This window comes from Musca autumnalis, unplaced genomic scaffold, assembly GCF_047663935.1.
Source record: "Musca autumnalis isolate F117 unplaced genomic scaffold, ASM4766393v1 scaffold_2, whole genome shotgun sequence".
NCBI classification, from domain to species: Eukaryota; Metazoa; Arthropoda; class Insecta; order Diptera; family Muscidae; genus Musca; species Musca autumnalis.
The window spans coordinates 254,150,728-254,178,594 of NW_027411755.1; the positions used below are offsets into that span (position 1 = coordinate 254,150,728).

General features: G+C 35.0%; 3 protein-coding genes and 2 long non-coding RNA genes across 8 annotated transcripts; 3 read left to right on the top strand and 2 right to left on the bottom strand.

Moving 5' to 3' along the window:
* Window positions 1-9,175: 9,175 nt before the first annotated feature.
* On the bottom strand, window positions 9,176-11,310 carry LOC141395507 (NAD(P)H oxidoreductase RTN4IP1, mitochondrial). Its single transcript, XM_073971503.1, has 4 exons — window positions 10,832-11,310; window positions 10,550-10,770; window positions 9,465-10,073; window positions 9,176-9,406 (listed from the first exon to the last, which is right to left on the bottom strand). Exons 1-4 carry the CDS (start codon window positions 11,142-11,144, stop codon window positions 9,299-9,301), a joined length of 1,251 nt encoding a protein of 416 aa, XP_073827604.1. The 5' UTR covers window positions 11,145-11,310; the 3' UTR covers window positions 9,176-9,298.
* Window positions 11,311-11,418: 108 nt separating this feature from the next.
* On the top strand, window positions 11,419-14,222 carry LOC141395510 (uncharacterized). 2 transcript variants are annotated; one of them, XR_012410652.1, is made up of 3 exons: window positions 11,419-12,675; window positions 13,499-13,651; window positions 13,715-14,222. It is a non-coding gene; the product is annotated as an uncharacterized lncRNA (long non-coding RNA). The 2 variants fall into 2 exon arrangements; XR_012410653.1 differs by having other exon boundaries at window positions 11,419-12,323.
* A 1,024-nt stretch (window positions 14,223-15,246) lies between these two features.
* Window positions 15,247-17,368, top strand: LOC141395503 (uncharacterized). The gene is made up of 2 exons (XR_012410651.1): window positions 15,247-15,384; window positions 15,436-17,368. It is a non-coding gene; the product is annotated as an uncharacterized lncRNA (long non-coding RNA).
* Window positions 17,253-20,319, bottom strand: Uvrag (UV-resistance associated gene). Its single transcript, XM_073971492.1, has 5 exons — window positions 19,708-20,319; window positions 18,468-19,640; window positions 18,332-18,409; window positions 17,751-18,266; window positions 17,253-17,689 (listed from the first exon to the last, which is right to left on the bottom strand). Exons 1-5 carry the CDS (start codon window positions 20,160-20,162, stop codon window positions 17,563-17,565), a joined length of 2,349 nt encoding a protein of 782 aa, XP_073827593.1. The 5' UTR covers window positions 20,163-20,319; the 3' UTR covers window positions 17,253-17,562.
* Window positions 20,320-23,254: 2,935 nt separating this feature from the next.
* On the top strand, window positions 23,255-27,329 carry LOC141395505 (MTOR-associated protein MEAK7). 3 transcript variants are annotated; one of them, XM_073971497.1, is made up of 8 exons: window positions 24,231-24,298; window positions 24,367-24,412; window positions 24,621-24,878; window positions 24,954-25,275; window positions 25,337-25,591; window positions 25,658-25,776; window positions 26,320-26,517; window positions 26,593-27,329. In XM_073971497.1, exons 2-8 carry the CDS (start codon window positions 24,398-24,400, stop codon window positions 26,704-26,706), a joined length of 1,281 nt encoding a protein of 426 aa, XP_073827598.1. In that variant the 5' UTR covers window positions 24,231-24,298; window positions 24,367-24,397; the 3' UTR covers window positions 26,707-27,329. The 3 variants fall into 3 exon arrangements, with proteins under 3 accessions (XP_073827596.1, XP_073827598.1, XP_073827597.1); XM_073971495.1 differs by lacking the exons at window positions 24,231-24,298; window positions 24,367-24,412 and adding an exon at window positions 23,255-23,510; XM_073971496.1 differs by having other exon boundaries at window positions 24,265-24,412.
* Window positions 27,330-27,867: the final 538 nt, after the last annotated feature.

A 27,867-nucleotide genomic window follows, 5' to 3' on the forward strand; every position in this document is an offset into this window, starting at 1 on the left:
GGTGCGATGGGTGGGATGATAGTTGATATTAAACGAAGAAAAAGTATATAGGCGCAGCAACAACAGCAAATGATAATCACGCGACAAGGTATAAACTTAGGCAAATTAATTGATAAAGCACACAATTTTTAAATCATTTGCTAAAGCGAAAAATAATCATGAACTCGTATTCACATGGGAAAACATGCTTAAAGTATTCCCTTTTGTACAAGGAACTAGACAATAACTAGTAGTACCCCGTTTGCACTTAACCGGATTAACCCTGTGGGTTTGGATTTCAAATGTCAATTCCATAGCGTAAATGTCAAATAAATCATCGTAAAGAAGGTTAACCCGGCAAAAACTCTAGTGCTTACGCCCTTTAGGTGAATGGAATGGAAATCATTCATTTACTAGGTAAATACCACTGCTCTGTGAAAAGAATTTTTTTCGGGCTATCTGAATAAGTAGTTTTCTATACGAAAAAACGTCTTCCGAGCCCAGTTGAATGGATTTCATTTGACGTTTGAGCAATGGAATTGGCAGTTGAAATCGAGTGGATTTCGTAAATGTAAACATAGACAAATAAACAAATAAAAACTCACCTGAAATCCATTGGATTTCATTTGACGTTTATTCATTGGATTTGACCGTTGAAATCGAGTGGATTTCGTAAATGTACTCAGATCCTCATCAGTTTCTTTATTTTATGTTTTTTTTTAATGTGGTTTTATCTACTTATTTGGTTTTATACGTTTGTAAACGTTAGTAACCTGATGGTTGTTGACACCTCCTGCATACTTTCTGGCATGTTTGTGTATCGTTACCATAAATGCCCGAATACGTAACCCACATGAAAATCGAAATTAGTTTTTTGATGGAATCTGATACATAAAGCTAAAATAAAGCAGTAAAGTTCTATATTGTCGTATTTTTTTGATGACTAATTCAATTTACAACAGCTTGTTTTGAAAATTCATGTTCGATCAGCTGCGCATATGCATGTACCTTGATAATTGTGATATGTTTGAGATCAACAAAAAAATAAGTATAAACACGGGTGTATTTCAGGATTTCGTGAAATCCAGTGGATTTTGGAGCGTAAGTGTAAACTTGGCATTAATTTCATTGCTTACACCCATTCGTACATGCTTGATAAGGCCATGTTTATATTATAGCCTTTTGCAGGGTTAACCTTCTCAATGAGGATTTATTTGAGGTATACGTAAGGGAGTTGACATTTGAAACCCAGTGGGTTTGTTAAATCCGGTTATATATAAACGTACTATAATACTCAGAATACTCGCCTCATAAGATTGGTATTCTATAAACAGTTTTTCATTTTGGAACCTTTTCTGCTTCTCCTGTAAAGTTTTGGTTTTGTGAGTTCCGCCTTCGGGCATTTATGGTGACGGTATTATCAATTTGATATTTATGGCAAACATAATATGTATTATTTATAACGACCTAACTATGGTGTTTCCTCCTATGTGCATCGCCAACATTAACCAGTGGTGTTCAGTTATCAACAATGATTTTTGTTTATAATAATAAATACACAAAATAATAATACAGAAGTTTATTTAATAACACATTTACATAAAACTGAAATAGATTATAGTTTTTTTTTGCAAAACTAACATTTCTTATCAGCTGTTCGTTCGTAAATAGGCTGTGATTACAAATCGGTCAAAATAAAGGTGAATAATCGCATCATGTCGATGAACGTCAGTGACATTGAAATTAAAAATCAATGCAAATAAGCTATTGCATTTTTATAAACTAGAATATTCTTCTCAACTTAAACGGCGTTTGCACTAGAGCTTTTGGTTTTTGGTCAGGTTTTTTGCAAAAATTAGGTGGTCGACTTATTTAAGACAAGATAGGAGATATAAATAAAAGATTAACGTTTCGAGTAAAAAGTGGCAAAACTTGAAGATTTTCGCACGTAAAGGAACAGAGCTTATATGCCTCAACTCTCGTTCCATCAAACTGACAATTGCCGCAAGGAAAAATGCCTAATATAGATATGGACCATGGTACAATAATACAGGTAGCATTATCATGCCAGCTGATGGTAACATAATAGCTGTGTTCCAGAACCTGCAAAATAGTACTATTTAGTACTAGTTTTACAATTTTTTGATAAAAATGCGTTCCTGTACTACAAAAACTGGCAAAAGTTGCTGTTCTCTTTAAACAAAAATAGCTCCAAATGGCTTTCTCTTCTACTATTTTCTACTACACAAATTTGGTTGTGTAAAAATTGGAAATTTGTCAAAAGGAATATTTGACATTTTTTGAAAGAAATAAAAAGTCTGAACCAAAACATCAATAAAAATAATTTGAAAGCAAATTAAATTGAAATTATGCAGCCAACATTAAATTAATTCATCTCGCTGGTAACTGCTGAATCGTTAAATGAAAATACGTGGTATTGAAATATAAAATGTCATCAAATCTCATATTTTTTAACAATTTCAATCTTACAGATCGACTACTGCAATGGCCAATGCATGAATGGCATCGCAAGTTGGTACAGGGAGTTATCAAATTTCGCAGATGGAATCATCTTCTGTACAGGTTTACGCCACAACAACTTGATTTGTATTGTTCAAGCCCTTCAAAATTTAACTTCTGATAAAAGAATATCCTCGGTGGAACAAATGCTTGGCATACGAAATCCCAAAAGTTGTTTTCCCCGAAAGCCATATGTTACCTTCCTTCAACACCACAGAATGGAAAGGATAAGACTAGCTGATTTTATTTTATTTGCTTGATATACATACATAGGTCAGTCGATATTATTGTGGACCAAAAACATAATGAAGTGATTAAATAAGTACCCGAACAATAAATCTTTTAAGGAATTATTATCATGTTTTTTATTTTCCACATAATATGGAGATATGTACATATGTATATTGATTAGCCTACGCCAAATTGGTCGAAGGGGATGATGTTGTGTTTGATGCTTTTGTAAAAACATAATTTCTTATGATTTTTGTTGTCCCAATGGCGTTCTAAATTTGGAAAATTGATTGAAAATGACCAGCAAATGACTTGCATCATTTGATTTGAAATTACTATTCATTGCAAACATACAAACATACATTTTTTTTATTTTTCATGTGTCGTTTGCCATTTTTCGTTCTTGACATACTTATGAACATTACTATATTTTCCGTTCCTGTTCTTTTTGAAAAAGTATTTGTTCTGAGAGCAAATTCGGCAGTTTTCTCTTTTGCTATTTTTGCCACTGAAAAAGTACTGGAACGAAGCTAATTTGTCAACTGCACTGAATTGATGTCAAATTTTGACACTTTAGCTCTGTTCCAGAACTAAAAAGTTTTTACAATTTTTACCACTTTTACACATTTTGCGTTCCCGTACACAAAATTTATATGAAAATCGTTTACGACTTTTACAATTTTTACGACTTTTACCACTTTATAAAGTACGGGAACAGGCCATTTATGTTACCAACAATTGCCGATGCGGCTACCTGTGTATTTGTACCATGATATGGACTAATATTTAGATATTACGAAAGTAATGGCTATTCTACACGATATGTTTTTTACATATGTGTTGTTACTTTGTGTATATATTATGTATACCAAAAGTGACAAAACATATGTAAAACAGTTAAAAACACATATCGTGTAGAATAGCCATAATTATTCAGCTACACTTTGTATATATTAACGGAATAGATCTCGGTGACTGTCAGTTTTGTTGGTCATTACAAGGTAGGCCATAGCAAACAACTAAGGCCGTCATCAGACCATCTGCTTTTTCACATGTATAGCTCTGTTCCTTTACCTGCCTGAGGTTACCATTTCTTACCATTTTTAACCTGCAAAGCGTTCCTTTACTTTAACAAGCATACGATTTATATGATAGCAGTTCACCACTTTTACCATTTTTGCCACTGTTACCATTTTTTAAAGTAAAGGAACAGACCTTATGACATCAGCTGTTCTGTATATTAGTATACCCAAAGTGACAACGTACATGTGAAAAAGCAGATGGTCTGATGGCCGCCTAACTAAATTTTTTTCTATTGGTTTGCTTCAAGGCAAATTTATATAAGGTATATGCATGAATTGCAACAACTAACAAATTTACAAAAACAACATTGTTGTTATTGAAAATTAATTGTCATAGAAAATATTGGATAGTTGGGCCTTTTCAAAAGTTTTTTTCAGGAAAACATAAATACATTTTGAAAATCCTCTAAAATAGAACAAATTTGAATCAAAATGTAAATATAACGCATTCAGAACTCTCGTAGGTAATTTTTATTACACGTTTAGGATGAAAAGCAGTATTTTATGGTAACCAATTTCGCAGTTTCAAATTTCATGGGTCTACTTTTACATTTTGAAAGCCAAATTTACAAAAAAGTAAGAATACAGCTGATTGTCACTTCTACCTTATATAAATATGCCTTGGTTTGCAAAGCAAGGCAAGCGAGGCAGGCCTTAAAGTGGTGAGTACATAAGCTGCTTTGCCTGCGTACTTTGCTTGCTTCTGATAAAAAAAATAAAAAAGAAAAGGGCAACCCAGTTCGAAATTAGTTTGGCCTTCTTTATTCTTTTATTTTTAGCTTTGTTCCTTTACTTTTTTAATGGTAAGGGTGGTAAAAGAGAAAAGTATCAAAATTGCTCTCTCATGAACATTTTTACCAGAAAAGTAAAGGAACGGAAAAATGGTAGATCTGGTAGCAATATCAAAAAGAAACATAAAACATCAATTTTCTTCTTTTATTTCACAGTTTTTAATTTAGTTTTGTCAGCGTTCGACTTTTTCTTCTGTTTTTCGTCCATTTTCTTCTTCATTGTGAAATAATCGTCAAACAAAAGTCGAAAAAACAGTTCTGCCATTTTTTACCTGCAGAAATTTTGATGGTAGCCTGTGGTAGAAGAGAAAGCAATTTTCGCTCTCTCTCCACTCTCACTCTCTTAAAAATTGCTTCCAGTTTTGCCACTTTTCGGGGTTAAGGAACGCTTTGCAGGTTAAAAAGATAAAAATGGTAACCTCAGGTAAGTAAAGGAACACAGCTTTTATTATGTCAGGAATGAAGCAGGAAAGCAAGGCAATCAGGCAAGGCAGCTTATGTACACAGGCCTTAAAGGCCTGGGTACATAAGCCGCTCGGCTTTCGAATTTCATGATTAGACCCTATTACATTTTGAAAACAAAAACAAAAACAGTAGGAATACAGCTGATTGCCACTTCTACCTTATATAAATATGCCTTAGTTTGCAAAGCAAGGCAGGCCTTAAAGGCCTGGGTACATAAGCCGCTCGGCTTTCTTGCTTAATTCATTTCTGGTAAAAGACCAAAGACTAAGTTCCACCTAATTGAAATGTGGTTCTGACATTTCTTTATTCCTTTACCAGAAATGAATTATGTAAGAAAGCCGAGCGGCTTATGTGTCGAGCCCTTAAGGCCTGCGTACATAAGCTACTCTGCCTGATTGCCTTGCTTTCCTGCTTCATTTTTGACATAATAAAAATAAAAGAATAAAGAAGGCCGAGGAAATTTCGAACTGGGTTGCCCTTTTCTTTTTTATTCTTTTATCAGAAGTAAGCAAGGTAAGCAGGCAAGGCAGCTTATGTACGCAGGCCTTTAACTCTTTCAAATCATTATACACATGCTTTGTTCCAGAACCTGCAAGAAGCTACTATTTTTTAACACGATACAATTTTTTCTTTATGTTATCGGAAAAAACAGTTCTGGAACAGACTGACAATTTGTACACATAGGTATTGTTTTAAAAAATATGACAAAATATTTTAAACATATTAATATTCAGTCGAAATTCAAATTGTTATTACAACATTTATTGAACTGGAATTTACCAACATTGTTATGAAACAAACTTTTGAATATATACAGAACCTGATTCTGTAAAGAAAACTTTGGCCTCCCATTTATTTTAAACGTTTTTAGTTAACGATCCAATGCTTGGTTTACATTTACGAAGTCCACTCGATTTCAACTGTCAATTCCTTTGCGTATACGTCAAATGAAAACTCATCTGAAATCCATTGGATTTCATTTCACGTTTAAGCAATGGAATTGACAGTTGAAATCGAGTAGATTTCGTAAATGTAAACCAAGCACAACAAATCAAATAAGCGGTACAACCTGTTGCATATTAATTTATAGCAATTGTGACAGAATAAGCAAACACACCCAGGACTTGTTTTTCACAATTTTTTTGAACCTGACCTACATACCTTCTAGATTATTGTACCATGGTGTGTACAATGCTTAAAACACGTGTAATTTAAGTTGTCAAGTCCATAGAATATTTGTCCAATAAATGTCGTATTTTACTCAAATAATTGTTTTGGGTGCAAGTGTAAAGTGAGTTTTAGACTTCATACGACGATTTGTTCTACGAGGGCAGTTCGCCTAGCACAAAAAGCGCGGTAGCAACAGAAAAAAGTTAAGTGTTTTGGAAACTTCCATCTCTGTTATGAACACATGTTAAATTTTGTTTCGATCTGGCAACTCCTTCATATAGAAACAGGAGGGTTACTCTGTATTGCGATGCGTTTAGTATTTTGTTAACGCAAGATATTTGCGTTATACCCTGGTTACACTATTGAAGGTTAACCCACTGGGTTTAATAGATCCAGTGGGTTAATCTTTGCTGGTTACACTTAGCTTTTCGAGGATATAAACTGTCAGCTGATGTTTGTTTACGTATACATACAAAATAACTAATAAAGTAGTGTTTTACACTTTTACAATTTCTCGTATGAGATATCGTCCCCTCTTTGCTCATATTGGTATATTTTACACACAGGGATACATTTTTGTATCATGGTATCAAGCGTACTTTTTGTTAAAAAAGTGTCTAATGTAAAAAAATAAATAATTAATAATTTTCAAATAACTTTAGATTTATTAACTCCATAAAATCTCATGTGACCAATCGTAAACGTGTAAAACACGACAAACTCTGTTGCAAAAACAGTTGCAACTTTTGGTACTTTTTGAGTAGAGTTGGATTTTTTTGCACAAATACCGAATACAACACTGCATTTTTGGTGGATTTGTGCCGGATTTAAAATAAACCCAGTCGTGAGCGGATTTAATTTTTGTATGGCAAATCTGGTCAGATTTGACCAGATTAAGCAATAAATCCTCATGAAGTGGGTTAACCCGGCAAAAAACTGTAGTGTAACCGTGCTATTAACGCACGATTTTGATTGTTCTGTTCCTTTAGTCCCAATTTACATTAGGCGAGTTTACTTGCGGCAATTGTCAGTTTGTAGGTGAGAGAGGGTACTGAGAGGCAAAGGGTTACCATATGCCTCACCTCTCTCTCCTACAAAATGACAATTGCCGCAAGTAAACTCGCCCAATGTAAATTGGGACTAACTTCTGAAAATGGTAAAACCGGCAAAAGTAGTAAAAGTTGTAAACTGCTCCCATATGAATTGTATTGCGTCTGAAGTAAATGAACGCTTTTCGAGTAAAAAGTGGTAAAACTTGAAGATTCTTGAACGTAAAGGAACAGAGCTTTTATTGGCTTTTGTACTACATATTGTGGCGGTATCAGAAAGGAAAAAGGAACAAAAATACTTTTGAAAGGAGATACGAAAACGCAATAGAGACGCATTTATTTTCCTTACGCATCGCAATAGGGAGTAACCCCCCAGGTGTTCAAAAAAGACGCATCCGCAATTTTTTTACAATGGAAAAATTAGAAATGCGTGCTGTCATTAAATATTTATATAAAAAAGGTTTATCGGGACAAGAAATTCATAATGATATTGTGAATTTGTTAGGGGAAAGGGCTCCTCATATGCAACAGTAAAAAATTGGGTTGCTGAATTTAAACGTGGTCGTACAAGCATTGAAGATGAACCACGTAGTGGACGTCCAAAAACAGCAACAACAACAGAAATTGTAGCCAAAGTGCATGATGTATTAAATGATCAACGAATAAAAGTGCGTAAAATTGCTAATATCATGGGCATCTCAAATGATCGAGTCCATTTAATTTTGCATGAAAAACTACAGATGAAAAAGCTTTCTGGAAGATGGGTGCCGGGTGCCGCATTTGTTAACAGTCGATCAAAAACGCATAAGAATGAACATTTCTCAAGCTTGTTTGGATCGTTTTAAGCGAAATAAAATGGATTTTAAGCGTCGTTTCATAACTGTTGATGAGGCATGGATCCACCACTATACCCCAGAGACAAAAGAGCAATCCAAACAATGGACTGAAGCTGGAGGAAGTGCCCCAAAGAAGGCAAAAACAATTCAATCGGCTGGTAAGGTTATGTCAACGGTTTTTTGGGACTTCAAAGGTATTTTATTGATTGACTATCTGCAAAAGGGTAAAACAATAAATTCAGAGTACTATTGCAACCTTTTGGATCAATTAAATGTACAAATTCGAGAAAAACATCCTGGCTTACAACACAAAAAAATAATTTTTCATCAAGACAACGCACCAGCGCACAAGAGTGTTTTAACAATGGCTAAAATCAACGAATTAAAGTACGAGTTGCTTGACCACCCACCTTATTCTCCTGATTTAGCTCCCAGTGAATTTTACTTGTTCCCAAATCTAAAAAAAAATGCCTTGCTTGATTGACCTTCAAATTCCATTTCCATAGGACTTGCGATTTCCAAGCAAAATCGTGAAAACCTAAAAAAAAATAATGTGAACTTTGACTATGATTTATTCAAAAAGCCCTCCGGCGATATTCTTTATTTTTCTCATATATGAACCTTGTAGTTTCAGAATCCGCAAAAACTTCAGAGATGTAAGCTCCATTCATTAAAAGTTAAATCAGGCGCACCGCGTCCATGCATTCATTGAAATTTTCATATTGCTTCTGCTCCTAATGACGTATCATACGCTAAATGTAACGCACTTGTATGTCCTTTATCCACTAACATGACATACATCAGCTTCTTAATACTAGAATTTGTTTGGCGAATGACAAACATTTTCAATTATGATTAACTAAGGCAAAAATGTGCTGATTTTTGAATACATATATATTTATAAATCAATTACATGCGTAAATGATTTCAAATTGCCTCATAACTTTTAGTTTTGAAACAGTCAACAATTTGTGTATTGAATTTGATTAACTAAAATTAACATAAATTATTTTCGATTTTTTCATTTACCTTGCAATGCACAACACACCATGCAGAATTATTATTTTTTTATTGATTACAACTCAATATATCACATGATTTCTAATAAGTATTAAAAATATTAAGTAACTCGAAGCGAACTAAAAACATTAAATATGTACATATATAAAATGTATTCAATTCATATTAACAACAATTTTGCCACGTAAATGGCCATCTTTAACTCGCTGAAAAGCTTCAGGCATTTGTTCCATTTTATATGTTTTCTCAACTAAGGGTAGGAGCTAAAAAGAAAGACGTTTTTCGTATTACAACAGATTTAATTCACTCTCAAAACCTTACCTTTTTCTTTTCCACCAATTGTTTTAGATGGGCAATACCCTGTGGTGCTGGACTAAAGAAACCCCATTTAACTAAGCCTTTTTGTTGTGTTAACGATTTGACATTTGTCTCCACCAGATTGGTGACATTCTTCAGCAAACCCAATGCCAAACCAGAATTATCAATATTTTTCAATAGTGGTGATGAAAATGTAACATATTGTTGATATTTAAAATTAAGTTGCTCTGCTCCACTTGGTCCTTGACCACTGCAATCGAGCACAATATCATAGGGAGCATATTGACGCAGTGTATCCATTTCTACAGGATTGTGATAATCCACAACAATCTCAGCTCCTAAATTTTGTACCAATTCACGGGCATTTTCACTACAGGTTGAGACAATTTGCGCACCCTGTGCCTTTAACATTTGTATGGCCAATGAACCCACACTACCGGAACCACCCAAAATTAGGATACGTTTATTGTTGCAATTTGCACCATTGGCTGTTAAGGTGCCACAAATACCACCCAAATTTGCTGTTAAATAAATACCCGACCAAGCTGTTAAGCCTGCGTATAAGACAGATGCGGCTTCTTCGTGGTTGAGATCTTGCGGAGCGGCTGAAATCTGTGGGAATGAGAGGTATAAAATCTTTATTATATTGCTGATAAAAGGAAAAAAGTCTAATCTGCTCGTTAAAAAAAACTAAAACGACGAACGGCCCAACTCCTCCTCTACAACCTCAAATGCTTGTTTTTCGTAATATTTATAATTTTTTACCCACAAATGAACAGTTTTGTACGATCTAGGGGGGTAGCTGCCCCTCCCTAGCTACTCTTGGCTACGCCCATGCACGTACATATACTCAAAGGTCTGTCTGCAATCAAAAAATAGCATATTATCGATAGACTATCTACTCGGTGTTTCAGACTGAGAATTATGGTTTGGAGAATGAACATCATTCATATCAGATTGGAAATTGCGGAGTCTTCTCTGTCCATATTTGGTCTTTTATATCCTCTTGCATAATGGCGCCATATAAAGATCGTTTGAATATTTGCTTTGTCACACAAAGACTTTCTAATACACAACTATAATCTTACGCAATGTTTTGGAACGGCTACATATTCAGCATGTGCTCCTTGTGGTGTTTGGACGGGTACAACACCCCATACTCTTTGACCCAATGGTAAATGTACGTCATCCTTAACATTCATGCCTTTCTGTACAAGAATGCCACAGAATTCTCTTCCGAGCGTCAAGGGAAATTCAATGGAATTACCCTGACAACGCATTGCATTCAATACCTTGGAGCCATAACCATCTGCAAAGAGTTTTAAATTTAAAAATGACTACAAAACGTACAACTATTTACACATTCTTACTCAACATTGCAACGTCAATTGGATTGATGGAAGTGGCTAGAACCTTAACCAAGCATTGATCGGCTTGGCGTATTTGTGGCATTTTTAATTTGTCGGAAAATTGCAATTCATCAACATCTCCATAACTGTGTATTTGCCATCCGCGCATTTTCAATTTTGATTTGGTTGTTTCCACAACATCTTTTGTCATTGGGTGAGGTGGTGGTGTTGTAACATGGGAAGTGGCTGCAGTGTTGTTGGCCACATGACTCATATAACGTACATTCCTTCCAATATTATAATCACACAAACGTATTAGGGCTTTTATTTGCATTTTTCAAGTTAATAAATAATTCGTTAATTTGCAAACTTAACTTTCGTTCGTTTAACACAATTCAACAATTTTTTGTACATTGGTTCACTTGGGTGAATAAGAGCTCATTGAACGACACAAATAAGAAGGCAAAAGAGATTAACCAAAAAACTGACTAACCAAAACAAAACTGACAGGGTGAGAATGAGCTGTGAAGCATAATGCCGACAAAAATATTGATAATCAGCTGATCATTAGACGACGAAGCCAAGAGGAGTATTTTACCGGCTAATACACCGTTTATATATAACCGGATTTAACAAACCGACTGGGTTTTAAATGTCAATTCTATTGCTTATATTTCAAACAAATCCTCATAAAGAAGGTTAACCCTGCAAAAAGCTCTAATATAAACAGCATATTATACTTAGTCGATGGTCAGACTAGCACGATTTCAACATGGCGACGTCAAGTTTATAGGCGAGGGGTATGAAGTAGTGAAACCCATGTACATGGTTTTCTGTGTTTGTTATGTTGCCTCTTCTTGTTTTTCGTTGCAAGATTTTTTCTTCCATTTTCTTTCATTTTTATTTTCTCAAGCAAACGTTAACAACAAAACAAACATAAAAAGATTTAATAAAAACATTTAATTAATGAAATAGTGAAAATTTAACTATTAATATTAATTTAGTTATTAATGTTAATTATTTTATGTTGTTTTTTTTTTTGGTTTATTTATGTCTTTATTGGTATGAGAAACACAACAAACGCGAATGGTAAAATAAAGAGGACACGCAAAAATCTTAAATTTCACGTTAACGTGTGTGGACACTAACGAAACTTGAAAGTCGATGGTCAGACTAGCACGATTTCAACATGGCGACGTCAAGTTTATAGGCGAGGGGTATGAAGTAGTGAAACCCATGTACATGGTTTTCTGTGTTTGTTGTGTTGCCTCTTCTTGTTGTTCGTTGCAAGATTTTTTCTTCCATTTTCTTTCATTTTTATTTTCTCAAGCAAACACTAACAACAAAGCAAGCATAAAAAGATTTAATAAAAACATTAAATTAATGAAATAGTGAAAATTTAACTATGTATTAATATTAATTTAATTATAAATGTCAATTATTTTGTGCTGTTTTTAGTTTATTTATGTTTGTTTTGTTTTTATTGGTATGAGAAACATAACAAACGCGAATGGTAAAATAAAGAGGACACGAAAAAATCTTAAATTTCACGTTAACATGTGTGGACACTAACGAAACTTGAAAAGAAATTTTAACGAAATTGGTTTCAAGAAACCTTGCTAGTCTGACCATCGACAAAAGAAACTTTACCGAAATTGGTTTCAAGAAACCTTGCTAGTCTGACCATCGACTTATGAAAACAACGGTTGAATTTTTAATATGATAAAATGATACAATAACAATGTCCTTACAAAATGACCTTGCGTAGAAGTTCTGGTAAAAGTCTTGGAACGAATGAACGATATCCTTTTAATTAGATGAATCAGAAAAGTCGATCCGATCGTTTCTGAAGAAAAATAACAAAAGTGAGCATACATTTCAATGCTTTATTTAAGGCCGCTGCACATACGGCGCGTTGAGCGTCGCGTTACAGCAACCACATGAGAAATTCAAGAACAAACTCGCCATCACTTACACATTTTTCATGTAGTTGTTGTTTTTAACGCATGACGCGACTCACAACGGACCGTATGTGCCGGGGCCATTACACTCACTTGCTCTCAGTAAAGGCCGCTGCACATACGAAAAATGTGTAATTGATGCCAAGTTTGTTCTTGAAGTTTTCATGTGGTTGTTGTAATGCAACCCTCAACGCTCCGTATGTGTAGAGGCCTTAATGTGGACCGGGATTATGCTAGGTATACATTTACGAAATCCACTCGATTTCAACTGTCAATTCCATTGCTTAAACGTGAAATGAAATCCAATCGATTTCAGATGAGATTTAATTTGATGTATACGCAAAGGAATTGACAGTTTTAAATTCTGTTAAACAAGTAAAAAATAAATAAAAAACAATAAAATAACTGTACATGATACCCATATACACCTCAAAAGTGCTAATATTCATCCTAAAATGGGAGTAAAATACGTCATCCGGCATATTATATATGACTTCCCAGAGGTTACATGTCTTAAGAATCATTCTGCGTTGCAAATTTTCAGATGATTTTAAAACATTTCTTTTTCTTTCGTCAATCATGGTACAATAATACAGGTAAAAGCAAGTCCCAGCTGATTAGGTTCACCCGTAATACTAGTGTCAAATACAATATGAAGTTCTTCTTTTCGACAATTGTCAATTAATATTTATTTTTCTTACTTTCTGATAAACACATATTTTTGAAGTTATAGACTTCACGAGTAATATGTACGTGCGAACTTCGAATAAATAGATCCACAGGATGCAACGAATAGTTTCGAATAGTTTAGCAATCTGTAAGGATGGTGTAAGAGAACAAAAGGCCGTGTAAAATGGTGTGTCGGGCAAGGCGGATACAGGTCAGTGCTATATTTATTTAGGGTCAAGTGGGTATTTATGCTCTTAAAAATATCTCATTGCAGACAAGGATCTGATGGAAAACATTATGAATGAAATCTCAATATATTGGATGCACTGTGAATTATACTGAATAAGACAATGGCAGAGTATGTTTAAACTTCTATTATGGAACATCAGTCGTGTTTTTTGGTTATGACGAAGCAGATTTGTTCAAAATATCCCTAGTAGGCCCCTCTTGCTAAGGAAGAGTTACCAGAACAGCAGTTTCGTCTCAAGTATTGCTGTGGTTGGCATCACGAAACCAGTCCTATGTGGTTGTTGTTTTTAGCTACACAAAACGTCAAGGGATGGAATAAACAGAAGATAAACCCACGTTCAGATTTCGTAAATCCGAACTTACTATAAGGCACGTTGAAACTCTCCTTTCGTTACACCTGTAGAATGAAAATAGTGAACCCATTTTGCATCTATGAACTTCAGCCAACAATTTTTGGGGATAATATCCAAACACACTGATTTTATTTAAAACATTTGTACATACATAGAACCAAATATATTTTATATATCGAATTGAGATGTTTCATTTGTTTATGCCGTACAAGGGAGTCAGAAATAGAGATGTTTGCTTAGGGGTAGTTTACACTATATGTAAATGTCATATGACATGAAATTTTCCATCGTTATATATTCGCTAATATGCGTAATATTGGAGAATTTCCTTACGCCATTGACTCTTTGCGTCCACACCAGCAAAAATGTAAAAAACTAGATCTCCACATTGCCTCCGTGAGTAAATATGGAATGTTTTTATTTCGTGTCATATGACATTGATAGATAGTGTAAACTACCTCTTATCCTGGCAACATCGGCTGCATTTCCTATTACAGCAGGTATGTAGTTTTCTGCCGTACTGCTTCACCATCGGCTTTCTTGATTTGTTTCTAGAAGTGTTTATTCACTAATTTTGATAAATTTCATTCTGAATCGTGGATTTCATCTTTTCTTCGCATATACATAATATGTTTGGATTTAGTTAATTGAAAATTGTGATTCAATGTGCCCCATCTGAAATTAACCATGAATTATTAGTAATTCTGGATATTTAGATGCAGTGGTACTTACCACTGTCAACATTTTTGAAGAAAAGTAACACTCGGAATTATTATTAATGTTAGTTTATTAATTATTTTTTAATTCATTTATTAAATTTACATATATTTGTATTTCATTAAACCAATATTTATGAGACTTCAAAGCATATTGATATTTTATATTTTTGTTTACAATTTTCAAAAATGAAATTGACACTAGTATTACTTACAACAACAAATTTCTGTGTGGTTGTTGCTTCGATTGTTGTACAACAACACTTGCTTTTACCTGTAATAATTGTACCATGAATTGTACCCATGAGACAATAAGAAGGTAGCAGCAACTGCCGTTTTTGGTAACATAAGATGTCAAAATTTGACATAAATTCAATGCAATTGACACATTATGTTACCATCAGCTGGGCTGATAATGCTACCTTCTTATTGTATCATGATGTCGAAAGAGGAATGTGTGCGAAAGAAACAGAGTTGTATTTGAAGACAAAGTATCTGGTGTAAACGCCTAGTAAACGATTACCGTCGTTGTAATGAAAATATGAGTAATAAATGGGCAAAAATAACAATATAATTAGGCAAAAACCATGAGTAATTTAAAACGAAATGCTCCAAGATCTTCCAAGGTATTTTATAGATTCACAAATGTGTGTTGTTATATCTAACAATAATATCAGACCTAGCAGCTATACATATCAGGGAAAGCGGCATCACACTTAAACAACAACTCAATGTCAGTAATCAGTGAAGGCAAAAGGAAGACAATTTTGGGAAGAACAATAAGGGCCCAAGAACGGACCCTTGGGGCACACCACTGAAGACTGGCAATAAACCCGAATGACTACCTCCAGCATAAACATATTAGCTCTGTTCCAGAACTAAAAAGTTTTTACAATTTTTACCGCTTTTACACATTTTGCGTTCCCGTACACAAAATTTATATGAAAATCGTTTACGACTTTTACCACTTTATAAACTACGGGAACAGGTCAATTGATATCTACCAGCGAGATACGATGCAATTAGAAAACACGATTCTAAGGAAAATCCAAAATGATGGCGTAATTTAAATACAAGCAAATGATGGATGGTCAAGCCTATCAAAACCCATGATACAATGATTGAGGGGTGGGGAAGTTGAGGTGAGCAAGTTTCAAATCCCCCCCCCCTCAACTTGCCCACGCTAAACTTGCCACCCATAAGGTTCCCACCAACACTATACAAAAGTGTTGCCAAAAATATATCAATTCATTTTTGCTCGATTTTACTCTTCGTGTAAACTCGTACTCTATTTCGAGTATTTTCACTCCCACTCTTATTTTTTAACCCCGAGTACTCGCGAGTGCTCCCAAATTAAACAAAAGAGTGGAGAGTAAACATCTTTTAAAACTCGCACTCTTCGAGTACTCCCACTCTCGAGGCAAAACGAGCAAATCTGACTTTTTGAACGCACTCTTCGAGTACTCTCACTCGCGAGTAAAAACGAGCAAATCGGAGCTCTGATGTAGATATGCCCTCCAGGACAAATCTCTGAGCGAAAGTGAATATTTAATTTCAGGAGATTTGAACCAATTATCCGTACGAGCATTCAAACGCCGCCTTCTGCGCCCAGGAAAACAACTATGCATCCCATATAAGTTCATGTATAAATCACTTAATTGCTTATCAACATCATTCGTATTCTAAAGACTAGAAAAATCACAGTTCTCCAAAGCACTTTCCAAAGTTTCAGGTGTCACCGCAGAGTAGTCAGTGTGCTCATAATACTGCGGAACAACATTGAAATCAAGATCCAACGAAATGAATATAAAAGAATGATGGGATATTCCAGGGCGCTGAAATTGACTAGAGAAATATACCAAACTAGGCATTGACATGAAAAAATAATCAATTAAAGAAGTTGATTTATGGAAAATATCGAAGTGAGTTGGTATAGAATTATGTACCACAGAAAGATTCATGTTGGCACATATTGACCTAACACTACGCGATTTACGAAGATCATATAGATTGTTATTGAAATCTCCCATCAATATAACATTCTCATATCTAACCACTAAATCTGACAAATCGGACTCAAAAGCACTAAAATCACCATGAGACAGGTAAACAGTGCCAACTTCGAACTTATTTCCATTTAAATCAACCTCAACAACAATAGCTTCAACAATACCTTCATTTACACTAGCAAAACTACTTTGTGTTTAATATGCTTCGCTATATACAAGGCCACACCACCCCCTCATTTCTGTAGCAAGAGTAACGCGGCATATCAGCAATGTTGTAAGCCATATGTGGCTTAAGCCAGGTCAACAATGATCAACAAGCCATACTTACTGCTTACATGTATTGGTTTCAAACTTCGCATTCATGCAATCTTGAGTTAAATATAGCAATTATTTTAGTCCGCCCTGATACGACTTTTAAGTTCTACACACCTTTCAAATTATCTACCTATTCTCCAAAGTAAAAGGAAATCATTAAACGATTTGTGTGTCGTTTTGAAAGTTCATTTTTTAATACCATAAATTTGCTATAAATACAATCAAGTTATTACAAGTTATTTAGTTATGGGATTAAAATACAATATAAGAAGATATATATTACAAAGTTACTTTTGTTTGTTGTTTTGTTTGCATCTTAAGAACAGAAAAAGCTAACAAAGCTTTTATAATTAAGCATATGATATATTATTATGTAAATGAAAAGAGGAGGAAGAAATTAAGGTGCGGGGGCAGTAGTCGAAAGAGAAAAAAAAATAAAACAAAACATATAAAATATAGAATATCACAAAAAGATTAACTTCAAATATGACCACTTTGATGTTGCAGTGTTATGTTGGAGTCTGAATTTGAAAAAGCCTTTGCCTTCGATGAATGGCATTCGTGTTCATCTTCACTGTCTGTGTAGGATCCAGCCGAACGGCAAATTCTAAAAAAAAAGTAATTTCAATTTGTTTTTTGTTTTTCTAGAATTTGTTATCATTTATTACCTTTGTTGATTATTTTGCATTAAATTCCTTTGCTTTTCTATATCAATAGGCTGGGAATTCAAGTGGCTAGATAAGCGCAAATTTTCTACTGTTAATGGAAAATCTGTCAAATTATGATGATGGCGATGCATGGTTATGGTAGGTGGCTGCATATGATTCATATCTACAGATGAATGCGATTTCGATAATGACGACAAATCTTTGCCATTATTGATAGAAGTGTGAATGTAGGGGTGATCATTATGGTGATTAGTTGGACCATCCAATTCGTTTGCATTGTCGTTAATGGTCAAACGTTTTTGCGGCAACGTTCGTATAGTGGAACGTATTTCCCGTTTATTTTGTTCGATTTCAACAAACATTTCGAAAATGTGTAAAATATTGCCAATGGTACAGCGTATGTCACAGCGTTTGCCAGTTATTTCATAACTTAATTGAGCTATATTTTGATTCAATAAATTTATAGCATATTTCATAGCTTTTGTTGGTATTGATGAACGGCTATATAAGGGATATCTGAAAGTAAACAAAACATATTTATGTCACAAATAATATGAAAATAATAATATCCAATTACTTACTCTCTTAATGTATAAGATGGAATATCTTTAATAATGTCCTTTATGCGTGTGCGAGATCCCTCATATATAATAGGATTTCTAAGGTAATTAAAACCAATTAATTTTTGTATAACATTTAAAGTCAATTTCTACGTACCTTAAAGGACGATTTATAATAACCGATATCATTTCTACTAAATGTGCTACATAACCCAATGAAGCACTTATGGCCATAGGTGTTATATTCTCTGATATATACACACTATTGGGATTATTGGAATCGTATACATAACCTTCAACCGAAGGAAAAGGAACACCACAAATCGTATACACGCCACGGCTACTCTCACATATCGGATAGATTTCTCTTAATTCTATACACAGCGAAGACATACGACGTTCTACATTTTGCGTAACCGAACGTTTTCGCTGTCTTCTTTCCAATTGTTGCATACTCAATTCTTCCAGTTCAGCTTTTTCTTTGCTTAGGTTTTGTTTACGAGTCTCTAGCCATGATTCCAGTTGTTGGCGCGTTGCTATTGCCGATGTCAATTGTTGCCTTAAGTAGGTAATGCGTTTAGAAAATGTATCACGAGCACTTTGTAATAGTCTTTGTCTGGACTTTAATGATTCCAGTTGTTGTTGCAACTGCTGGGCTAGCAACAATTGATGAGGATCAATAGTTTGCTGTTCCGCCAATAAGAGACTTAAAGTACGTCCCATGGAATGGTAATGTGAGCCAGTTCCCGAACCGACCGATGATGAACTTAACGATGTTGTTCTAGGCTTACGTAATAGCTGTTCTTTGGTAATGCATCTGAGACTCAAGCGTTTTATTTCAGCAGTCAATTCTACACATTCTCGTTGTGTTTGTAGTCGCAGCCGTTGTAATTGTTGTAATCTCAGTAGCTTGACTAAGTCATAACTTGTTCTGACTTCAGAACGCACACAGTTCAACTGGGCATAACGTGTACGAGACATACGCAGTAGGTCCCGTTGCCAATCCACTGATGTGGGGCTGGAGCTACGACTAACATGTGGAGAATTTATGGTAAATTCGTCGGGAGTGGGTATGCTACACTTTGGCACGCTGGCCGAGTAACGTTCATAGTTTAAGGCCAATTGTTCTCTAAGATTTTCCGTGGTGAAATTTTCTGGTGACGCAAATAGTTCGTCATTCATTTGGAAAATCAGGGTATTCTTGTTCAGTTTTGCTTCACTATTTTGTGACAAAGGAATGAGTCCAGAAAAGAAAACGCCCCATGTGAAAAGCAACTTATCGGGAGGTATATTCTGTCTCCTGGATTTGACAAATTCCAGCGATAAGGCACTATTATAATAAAAAGAAAAAAACATTTGTTATTTACTTTCTTCTAAAGGCACCTTGTCTAACCAACCTAATGGGTTCCTTAATGTCTGGCTTACTATTGTTCTCCACAGTTTCCCCATTATTTGCTTTGCCTTGTGTTGCTGTCGTCGCCGTTTTCTTAATCTTTACCCAGACCTTAATGCAAACACAATTAGCATTGGATTTGATCATCGACAGACAATGAATCTCCGCCCATTTTACAGGTAAATATAAACGCAATGGTAGTTTTTCACTTTCATAGAACGCCTCATTTTCCGGATGATCGTGTAACGTAAAATACACTAAGGTTTCTGGGCAAGCACAGTACGCAGCAACATTGGTTGGTGTTTCTGTTGGGGATAACGACGAGGAGGAGGGACTACAGCTACAACAATCTACTTGATTGCATTCAATGTTAATCGCTTGTACGGCTGTTAAATTCCTTAAACGCAATTGCTGTGTGCTCAAAGGCAGCCATTCCCGACATCTGGGTCTTATATTCATGGTGTCCGTATTACTTTGGCATAAACATATTTTTATTTTGCCAATTGTTGTATTTTTTCACACTTTTTCTCTGCTAAATAAAATAAATATGTTTTTGTTACAATGAAATGTCAAAAATTATCACAAACAGTGCCGGACTGTCGATAATACACCTAATGTTGCCACATTGTGGTGGTTGCTAAAATATGGGCGTACAAATGTGCGGCATATGACAAAAATGGCAAAAGTTGAGTTTAATCTGGCCGGTGTTTTTACAGGTAGGTTTCTGATAAAGACAATATATAATTTTAATTTTTATTTTAATAATAATTTTGAGGATACACTCCGTTTTTTTTAAGGTTTAGGAAGTCCTTGGCGTGGTGCAATGGTAAGCACACCTGGGGCTCAATTCTGTTTCTATGAAAATGTGAAATGAAAACTTTTATAAAGGAGAAAACTGTCAAATGAAAAAAATTATAAAGGAAATATGTTTCATTTAAAATTTTCATAGAACAAGAATCCAGCCCATGTATGCCACATTTCTGTGTATTTGTTTAGATACGCGTCTAGACCCAGCGATAAGAAGGAAGTGTCATGCTCTGACTTCCAATACTTTTCTTATCTACAAATTCACCAACAGTTACCGTGTGTAGCAATCGAACGGCGGCCGATTTTATGCACCGGATTGATTCTGAGGAATCTTCGACCAGGGGCCGTTATTTCTACAATTATGTTTTCGTGTATTTTTTCACAATGGGGGCGTCAATTTATCTTTTGGTCCGTGCCGGGATAGAGATGAAGCACGGGCGATTATGGATCTGTTCGGTTTTGTATTTCTTTCCACTCTCACTCTGTTCATCACTTGGGCGGCTTAAATGAGGCTCCAACTGATCATATTGGTGCACTGATTCCGACCACTAACTACCCCAAAATATTCAGTGTAACGTTCGATAGCATGTTTAAGTCGCCGCGCAAACCACAGCTATTTGCGATAAGATCAGAAGTAGGAACAAAGTCCTCAAATCGCTAGCCGTCAGCACTTGGGGTGCTGACCTCTTACAACGCAATAGGCAGGTTTGCGGTAAGCTATGCGACGCCAGCTTGGTATGCAAATGTTGAGAACGGCAACAGGGTGCCTCCTCGTGACACCAGTGGACCATCTTCATGAGGAGACGAAGGTTTTACCGGTGCATCAGCACAACATAATGTTGTTGATGCAGTATCTGCTTGGGTGTTATCGCCGTTAGCATCTCTGTCAGGATTTAATGGACAGGCTTCCCTAACCAATGCACATCAGGATAGATCTTTAAGATCTGCAGAGAGAGAGGTCCAACGGTAGAACCTCTAGACCAACGAGCCTATCAGGCAGGCTTGGATATCATTCACACTGATATGGTTGCTAGTACAGAGATATAATGTGAATGCCGTACTGCCAGACCAAAGATAAATTGCCGCTCCCATTGTGAAAAAATACACGAAAACATAATTGTAGAGGTACCGGCCCCTGGTCGAAGATTCCTCAGAATCAACCCGGTGCATAAAATTGGCCGCCATTGGATTGCTACACACGGTAACTGTTGGTGAGTTTGTAGATAAGAAAAGTATTGGAAGTCAGCGCGTGACACTTCATTCTTACCGCTGTGTCTAGACGCGTACCTAAACAAATACACAGAAATGTGGCATACAGGTGTGCTTACCATTGCACCACGGCAAGGACTTCCTAATCCTTTAAAATTAAGCCAGAGTATGTGGAATAGTAGTATCCCAGCAAAAAGTTTGCATCCGCGGATGCAGTTAAATCACTAGAACAATTGCCGCTGTAGTACATCTTTTCCTATGAATGCACCTATGAATTTTACAAGAGAGCGCGCAGCTAGGATGCACTCCATTTTGCTTCTACTGCACACATCTAGGATGCACTTCATTTTCGATGTAAATCACAGCCTTTGATGTAGTGTTTTGGATTGAATTTAAATGCAGTCTAAAGATGTTATAAGATGCAAGCCATTGCAAATATCCCAAAATAAATAAAATACATTGCTCATTCGAGTAAAACAAGAATATTAACTTTATTACATTAACACAAATTATAAAAACTCTCCATTAAAATTGATCGTAACTAAGTTTACTTCCTCTACTCTGCTTTTCCTGACATCGAAATTGATATTGCTTCATCATCCAAATGGTTTTTCATTTTTCCTCCAACTCCAGTTCAGATTTCCAAAAAAACTCTAACTCCACTTCAAAAATAATTTGCGTCTCGTGAATTACAGCAATGTTCGTATCTTTAGTTTGTATTTCTTTATTTTTTTTAACAAATTCTTATAATCTTATAATTTTAGACTCTTTCTTGTGTTCAAAAAAAAAAAAAAAAAAAAAAAAAAAGACTGCGACTGTAGGGATAAAAAAATTGGCTTGTTTGGCTAGGGATCTATAAGCGAGTGCTTCTAAAATGTATCGAGCGGAGTGCATTTTTCATAACTCCGTGTGGACTGCATCGAAAGATGTATTGAAATCATAACTCTGCATTGCACTACTTCCAAACTTTTTTACTGGGATTCTTTGTGCTGGAGATTAAGACACCACATAGTGATGAATGCATGAAAATTCAGGAGAACATTATATTGGGAATATAAACTGGAACTTCGGCATTTATTTATTTTTATTCACTGAGATGAAACGTCAAATGAAATCCAGATGAGATTTCATTTGACGTTTGAGCTATGGAATTGACAGTTGAAATCGAGTGGATTTCATAAATGTAAACTTAGCATTAAATAGCCAAAACTTGAGAGACAAGGGGAGACTTGTTTCACATCAAGTGGGAAAAGCATAAAAATTCCATGAAATGTCTGATTTTTAGAAAATGTATACTTTTTCTCTATTCCATGTTCTTTAGTCTTTTGTTTTATGAAAGTGAAACTTGTCATAATTTGGACATTAAAAAGAATACATATCGAAATGGGTTTGACACAAATCGGTCACCAATAGAAAAAAAATTGTAATCACCTGTGAGCTCTGCCATACCTTTCTTATTATACCATGGGTTAACCATCATTTTTGATTTTAGAGAACAGCTGGTTGTGTTACCATATTGTTTGTTTGTTGTCATTAATTACAAAATACGGCAACAATTACAATTATTTTTATTTACATCAATTCAATATCGGCTGGCTCGGGCATTAAACGGATATATTTTTTGCGAATAAACGTATAGTATTTTTCGTATTTTTTAACATGGGTAATCAACAGACTAAAAAAGGTAGAGGTGATAACGCATTTACTAGCGAGGAGTTGAAAATTTTGGAAGTTTCCTTTCGTCTGGCTAACGGCGGAAATACAGAAAAAATAACAGAAAATAAATTGGTGGTAAGCAAAGAGAAAGGTTTACATTTTTTGTTTTGAATTATGTGTGCGTTGTAATCGGATACATGAATGAAGTGTTGATAAACAAAAAAATGCTTGGTCAGACGAGACAGTAACAATTCCGTAATAACTCAGTCATGTCATAAGACTCCTTTCCTTATATGTATTGTTATTGTAGGTATAAGTGGGAATCACTCATACATATGTGTTCGTTGGTTTGATTGTTATTTCTTTTTTGTTGTTTGTTTGCTGATTGATGTGCACAATGCTTTTTTTCCGCTAAAGTTATGGGCTTGTTGTTGATAGAGCATACAGTGGGGTGGAACGAAACAAAAAATTACACTTTTCCGCAACACAAGCCTAATATGTACGTTGTTAACTAGACTCTTTAAGGTGGTATGATAGCAGGCGGTGTAACTCCATGACACCTACAGGTATCCGTAATAACTTCAGGTGCTGTCAGGTATTAACAGGTCTTTGATTGCATAAATGGAAAAAATGTTTAAATCCAGTCCATAATCGCTATCTTTATCAATATATCAAAGTGTCTCGTGCTCAAAGTACCTCGGTACTTCCTAATGTTCGCACATTTCAAATCTCTTTTGTTATTCTTTTTTTGTGGGCAACTATGATTTGTTGTTCGTTGATAGATATGTTTTTCCCTGGCAGGTTTAAGATGACTAGTGAATATCTACCTACTGCTGGTCTGGTTCGCAAGATAACAGGTATTATGAAACGTTGACAGTATATGCAGTTTTATAAAGAAGAATGAATGAGGGAATAAACAAACAGCAAGTGCTTACTACAATTAGTTAATAAACATTTATTGAATAATTAACAACTATTGTGGTTATTTCAGGCCGTCTAAATAGTTAGTTGATGGCATTTGAATGCTAGTTGTTTGGGTAATTTACTATGAATACGTTTGCTGGAAATGAATGCCCAACTTTAGAACAAGAACATATGACAGAGGAAGTATTTGATTATATTTCAAATTTGTCGAGTTTTTCGTGGCTTCTAGTTTTTATCGTTTGTAATAAACTAATATCCATTCTGTATACTTGTAAAATCCAAGCAATATTAAAGGTATACATTATTATTATTATTTTTCAGGAATCATGGTCATCAATAATTGATAAAAGTCTAGCGCAATTTATAGCAAATTTCCTCTTTACACAAACGCCTCAATCATCGCCCCAAAGGGTGTCGACACATCATCATTCACAGCACATTGGGACCATAGCATTTCACAAGTATGCAGAACCCTATTATATTGTGGAAAGAGGTACTATTGATGAACAAATACATTTTATACAAACCTCATTGGGAAATAGATCTACAGAGGATGTTGATTTGAAAAAACTTGAAATGGTATGTTTCCCCTTCAGAGTTACATACATCAGTCGCAGATATTAACCTTGGATATTAATGGAATTCTCTTTATAGTACATCACCTCATTATTGCTCAGCTATTTGCACATATTGAAAACGCAAAATACCCCAGCATTTGATTCATGGCATAAATTTGGTTATCACTGCAATGATCGTTCGGCCCAGTGCTTTGCCAAGGGCTTAGTAAGGCATCTGTGCAAAATGGACACCGATTCCACGGCATCAACAGATGATTTGGAAAAATGGTTACAAGTCAATCCCACCTTTTTGATTATATGGCGTAGCGTCTTTTCTTATCTTTATGGATATGCTGGTAATGGCAAGATAAGTAAATTGGGTAATCCTCCTAGCAGTCAAATATTGCCAGTTCAAGAAGGTAGGTGGAGTTAAAGACTTTACGACCTTGCTATTGCTTTAATGTTTTCTTTGAAATGTAGGTCTACCCTTTGGCACCAATTACACTCCCATTTTGGATATACCCCATGTTATATTCGTCAATAGCAACGTGCCGGTGGATTTACAACATAAATGGCGTTTTTTGTTTTCCTCCAAAATAATGGGCGAAAGTTTTTCCACAATGTTGGGAAAATTGCTGAAAAGAGGACCAACACTATTGGTAGTTGAGGATGAGGATCATTATATTTTTGCCGGCTATGCACCACATTCGTGGACATTGGGTCCCAATTTTATTGGTAAGAAAAAAAAAAATATTTTTTATTTATAGGGAATTTTTAATAATTTTTCAAATTTCTTTTCAGGTGATGATAGTGCCATGTTATTTACTTTGAGTCCTGCCATGCGTTGCTTTAATACCACCAGTTATAATGATCATTATCAATATTTGAATTTGGGTCAGCAGACAATGCCCAATGGTTTGGTAAGTTAGGTTAGGTACACTTAGACTTTATGGTTTTTGACCAGGTATGACCAAAAACACACATTTGCGGATTATAACATGCGCTAGTGTGAGTGGAAACGTAAACAATTCATCAACCTAACGAATGTGTTTATAGTGAACGTGTGTTTCGTATGCCCGCGGGCATAGGAAAGTTGTTGTTGGTGGCCATCCCTGTTTTAGACCCCACATATGTTTGGAACAGTGGTGGCCCTATGTTTATATATGGGGATTATCGCCGTGATGTCCCTGTCTTCACGATTTAGAGAGATAGGTCAAAACGAGAACCACTAGATCAACGGGCCTATCAGACAGGGCTAAATAGCATTCAATGCCGTACTCGGAGACCACCACATTTATCTCAGTAGAAGAAAGCCATCTGCCAAGGCAAATAAGTTATTTTTCTTTTTGCTCCAAAAACTTGTATTGCTTCAATTTCCTCGTATTTTTTGTGTGTCCATAAAAAAGTAACATCTCTTTATGTTGTTTTTGTTTGTTCATAACATTTCATTTCTTCTTTTCCAGGGTATGGGTGGTCAATTCGGCTATTGGGGTCTTTGGTTAGATTGCGAATATGGAATTGGCCAAAGTTCAGAAAGCTGTACCACATTTAAAGACTACAATCAATTGAGTAAGCGTAAAGATTTTCGAATAAGAAATCTAGAAGTTTGGGGAATTGGTGATGAACCCAAACAGGGTGATGACAGTGATGAAGAAGGAGATGTAAGTAGAAAAAAAATCGATAAACATTTTTGCCACAAAACTTACCAACTGTCCTTCATTTCTCTTTATTTCTAGGGCACCAATAAACGTTCCATATTGGACAAAAACCTCGAAGATCGTGTCATGTTGGAACTTTCCGGTCGCAATATGCATTCAGATGGTTTAAGAGACCCCGAATTGGATCTTTAATTCGTTCTTTCGATAGACTCTTGGATTGTTCCTTTAGTTTGTATTTAAGTTAATTTTAATGTTGCCCCTATTTGTTTCAATTTTTATTGAAAAGTAGTCTGGTTTTTAAACGAAGACAATAACGCCGCCAAGGGCGTACACATTCGTATATTTACTATATTCAGATAGCTTCCAATGCTTATTAATCTTTAAAAGATTTTCATTTTATCCTAGTAGCCATTCCAGTTTGGATATATCTAAATTTAAATATATAAGCAATATTCGGAATTTATCGAAATTATACAATTATGAAAACAAGCTGAAAGCAATTTTTACATTCAGGGAAATTGATTGTTTGTCTTTATATAGCGACTGAAATGAGAAAAAAAATGTATTTGAATTATATTATTTAATTAATCCACTTTGAGGGTTTTTTCTATGACCAACATCGAGAATTATCAATATACATGCATAGGTTGTATTCAAATTCGTAAAAAATTAATTCTATCTAGATATCCTTTTTTAATTTGTAGTTAATTTCGTTCTTTACGGAGTTTGACACATATAAACATGTGTCTATATACGATTAGTCTATAAATATAGTAGTATTCAATAAAAATAATACTCTTATACATTTACAAAAATTGAATATTTAAATTATTTAAAGCTTTATGGGCAATGGGTTATAAGTTTCCAGACTTAGGGACAATATTATTTCTTTTCTTTACTATCTGATGGATTTGAAAACGTAAAATCAATTTGGAGGCATTAAAAATTGAATTTTCACATTAAAAGTTAATGCCAAGAATGTCCTCCGCGAAATTTAATGATCACTTTTAACTTCCACTTAACCGGAACGCTATAAATCTGTTCGGAAAATCCAAACTATAACAAAAGAAGACTTATAATAATGGGGATTAATATTTTTTTGTGTAAATATTTCCACACATGTTGCTATTAGAGTTACCTACACATACCAGCAAAATTTGCACATCGTAAGCCTCACTTCCTGAGGAATCGGCCCAGAAATGTCCCAATATTTAGGACCATTCTTTCATACACTTCACGCACTAAGGTTAATTTAGCAGTATTTCTTATTTATTTATTTCTTAAGTCTATAGATTACAAAAATCCTTACAGACTAAATATACAAATAATTACATATGTATGTACAAGAACTAT

Excerpts from the sequence above, each read along its gene's own strand:
- LOC141395507 (XM_073971503.1), bottom strand. The coding sequence starts at position 11,144 with ATGCAAATAAAAGCCCTAATACGTTTGTGTGATTATAATATTGGAAGG. Across the intron at positions 10,771-10,831 it reads AATTGACGTTGCAATGTTGA|ATGGTTATGGCTCCAAGGTA; the intron begins GTAAGAATGTGT and ends AACTCTTTGCAG. Across the intron at positions 10,074-10,549 it reads TAGCCGTTCCAAAACATTGC|ATTTCAGCCGCTCCGCAAGA; the intron begins GTAAGATTATAG and ends TCATTCCCACAG.
- Uvrag (XM_073971492.1), bottom strand. The coding sequence starts at position 20,162 with ATGAATATAAGACCCAGATGTCGGGAATGGCTGCCTTTGAGCACACAG. Across the intron at positions 19,641-19,707 it reads GACATTAAGGAACCCATTAG|TGCCTTATCGCTGGAATTTG; the intron begins GTTGGTTAGACA and ends TTATTATAATAG. Across the intron at positions 17,690-17,750 it reads ATGCAAAATAATCAACAAAG|AATTTGCCGTTCGGCTGGAT; the intron begins GTAATAAATGAT and ends CTTTTTTTTTAG.
- LOC141395505 (XM_073971495.1), top strand. The coding sequence starts at position 23,379 with ATGGGTAATCAACAGACTAAAAAAGGTAGAGGTGATAACGCATTTACT. Across the intron at positions 24,879-24,953 it reads ATTTGAAAAAACTTGAAATG|TACATCACCTCATTATTGCT; the intron begins GTATGTTTCCCC and ends TTCTCTTTATAG. Across the intron at positions 25,592-25,657 it reads ATTGGGTCCCAATTTTATTG|GTGATGATAGTGCCATGTTA; the intron begins GTAAGAAAAAAA and ends ATTTCTTTTCAG.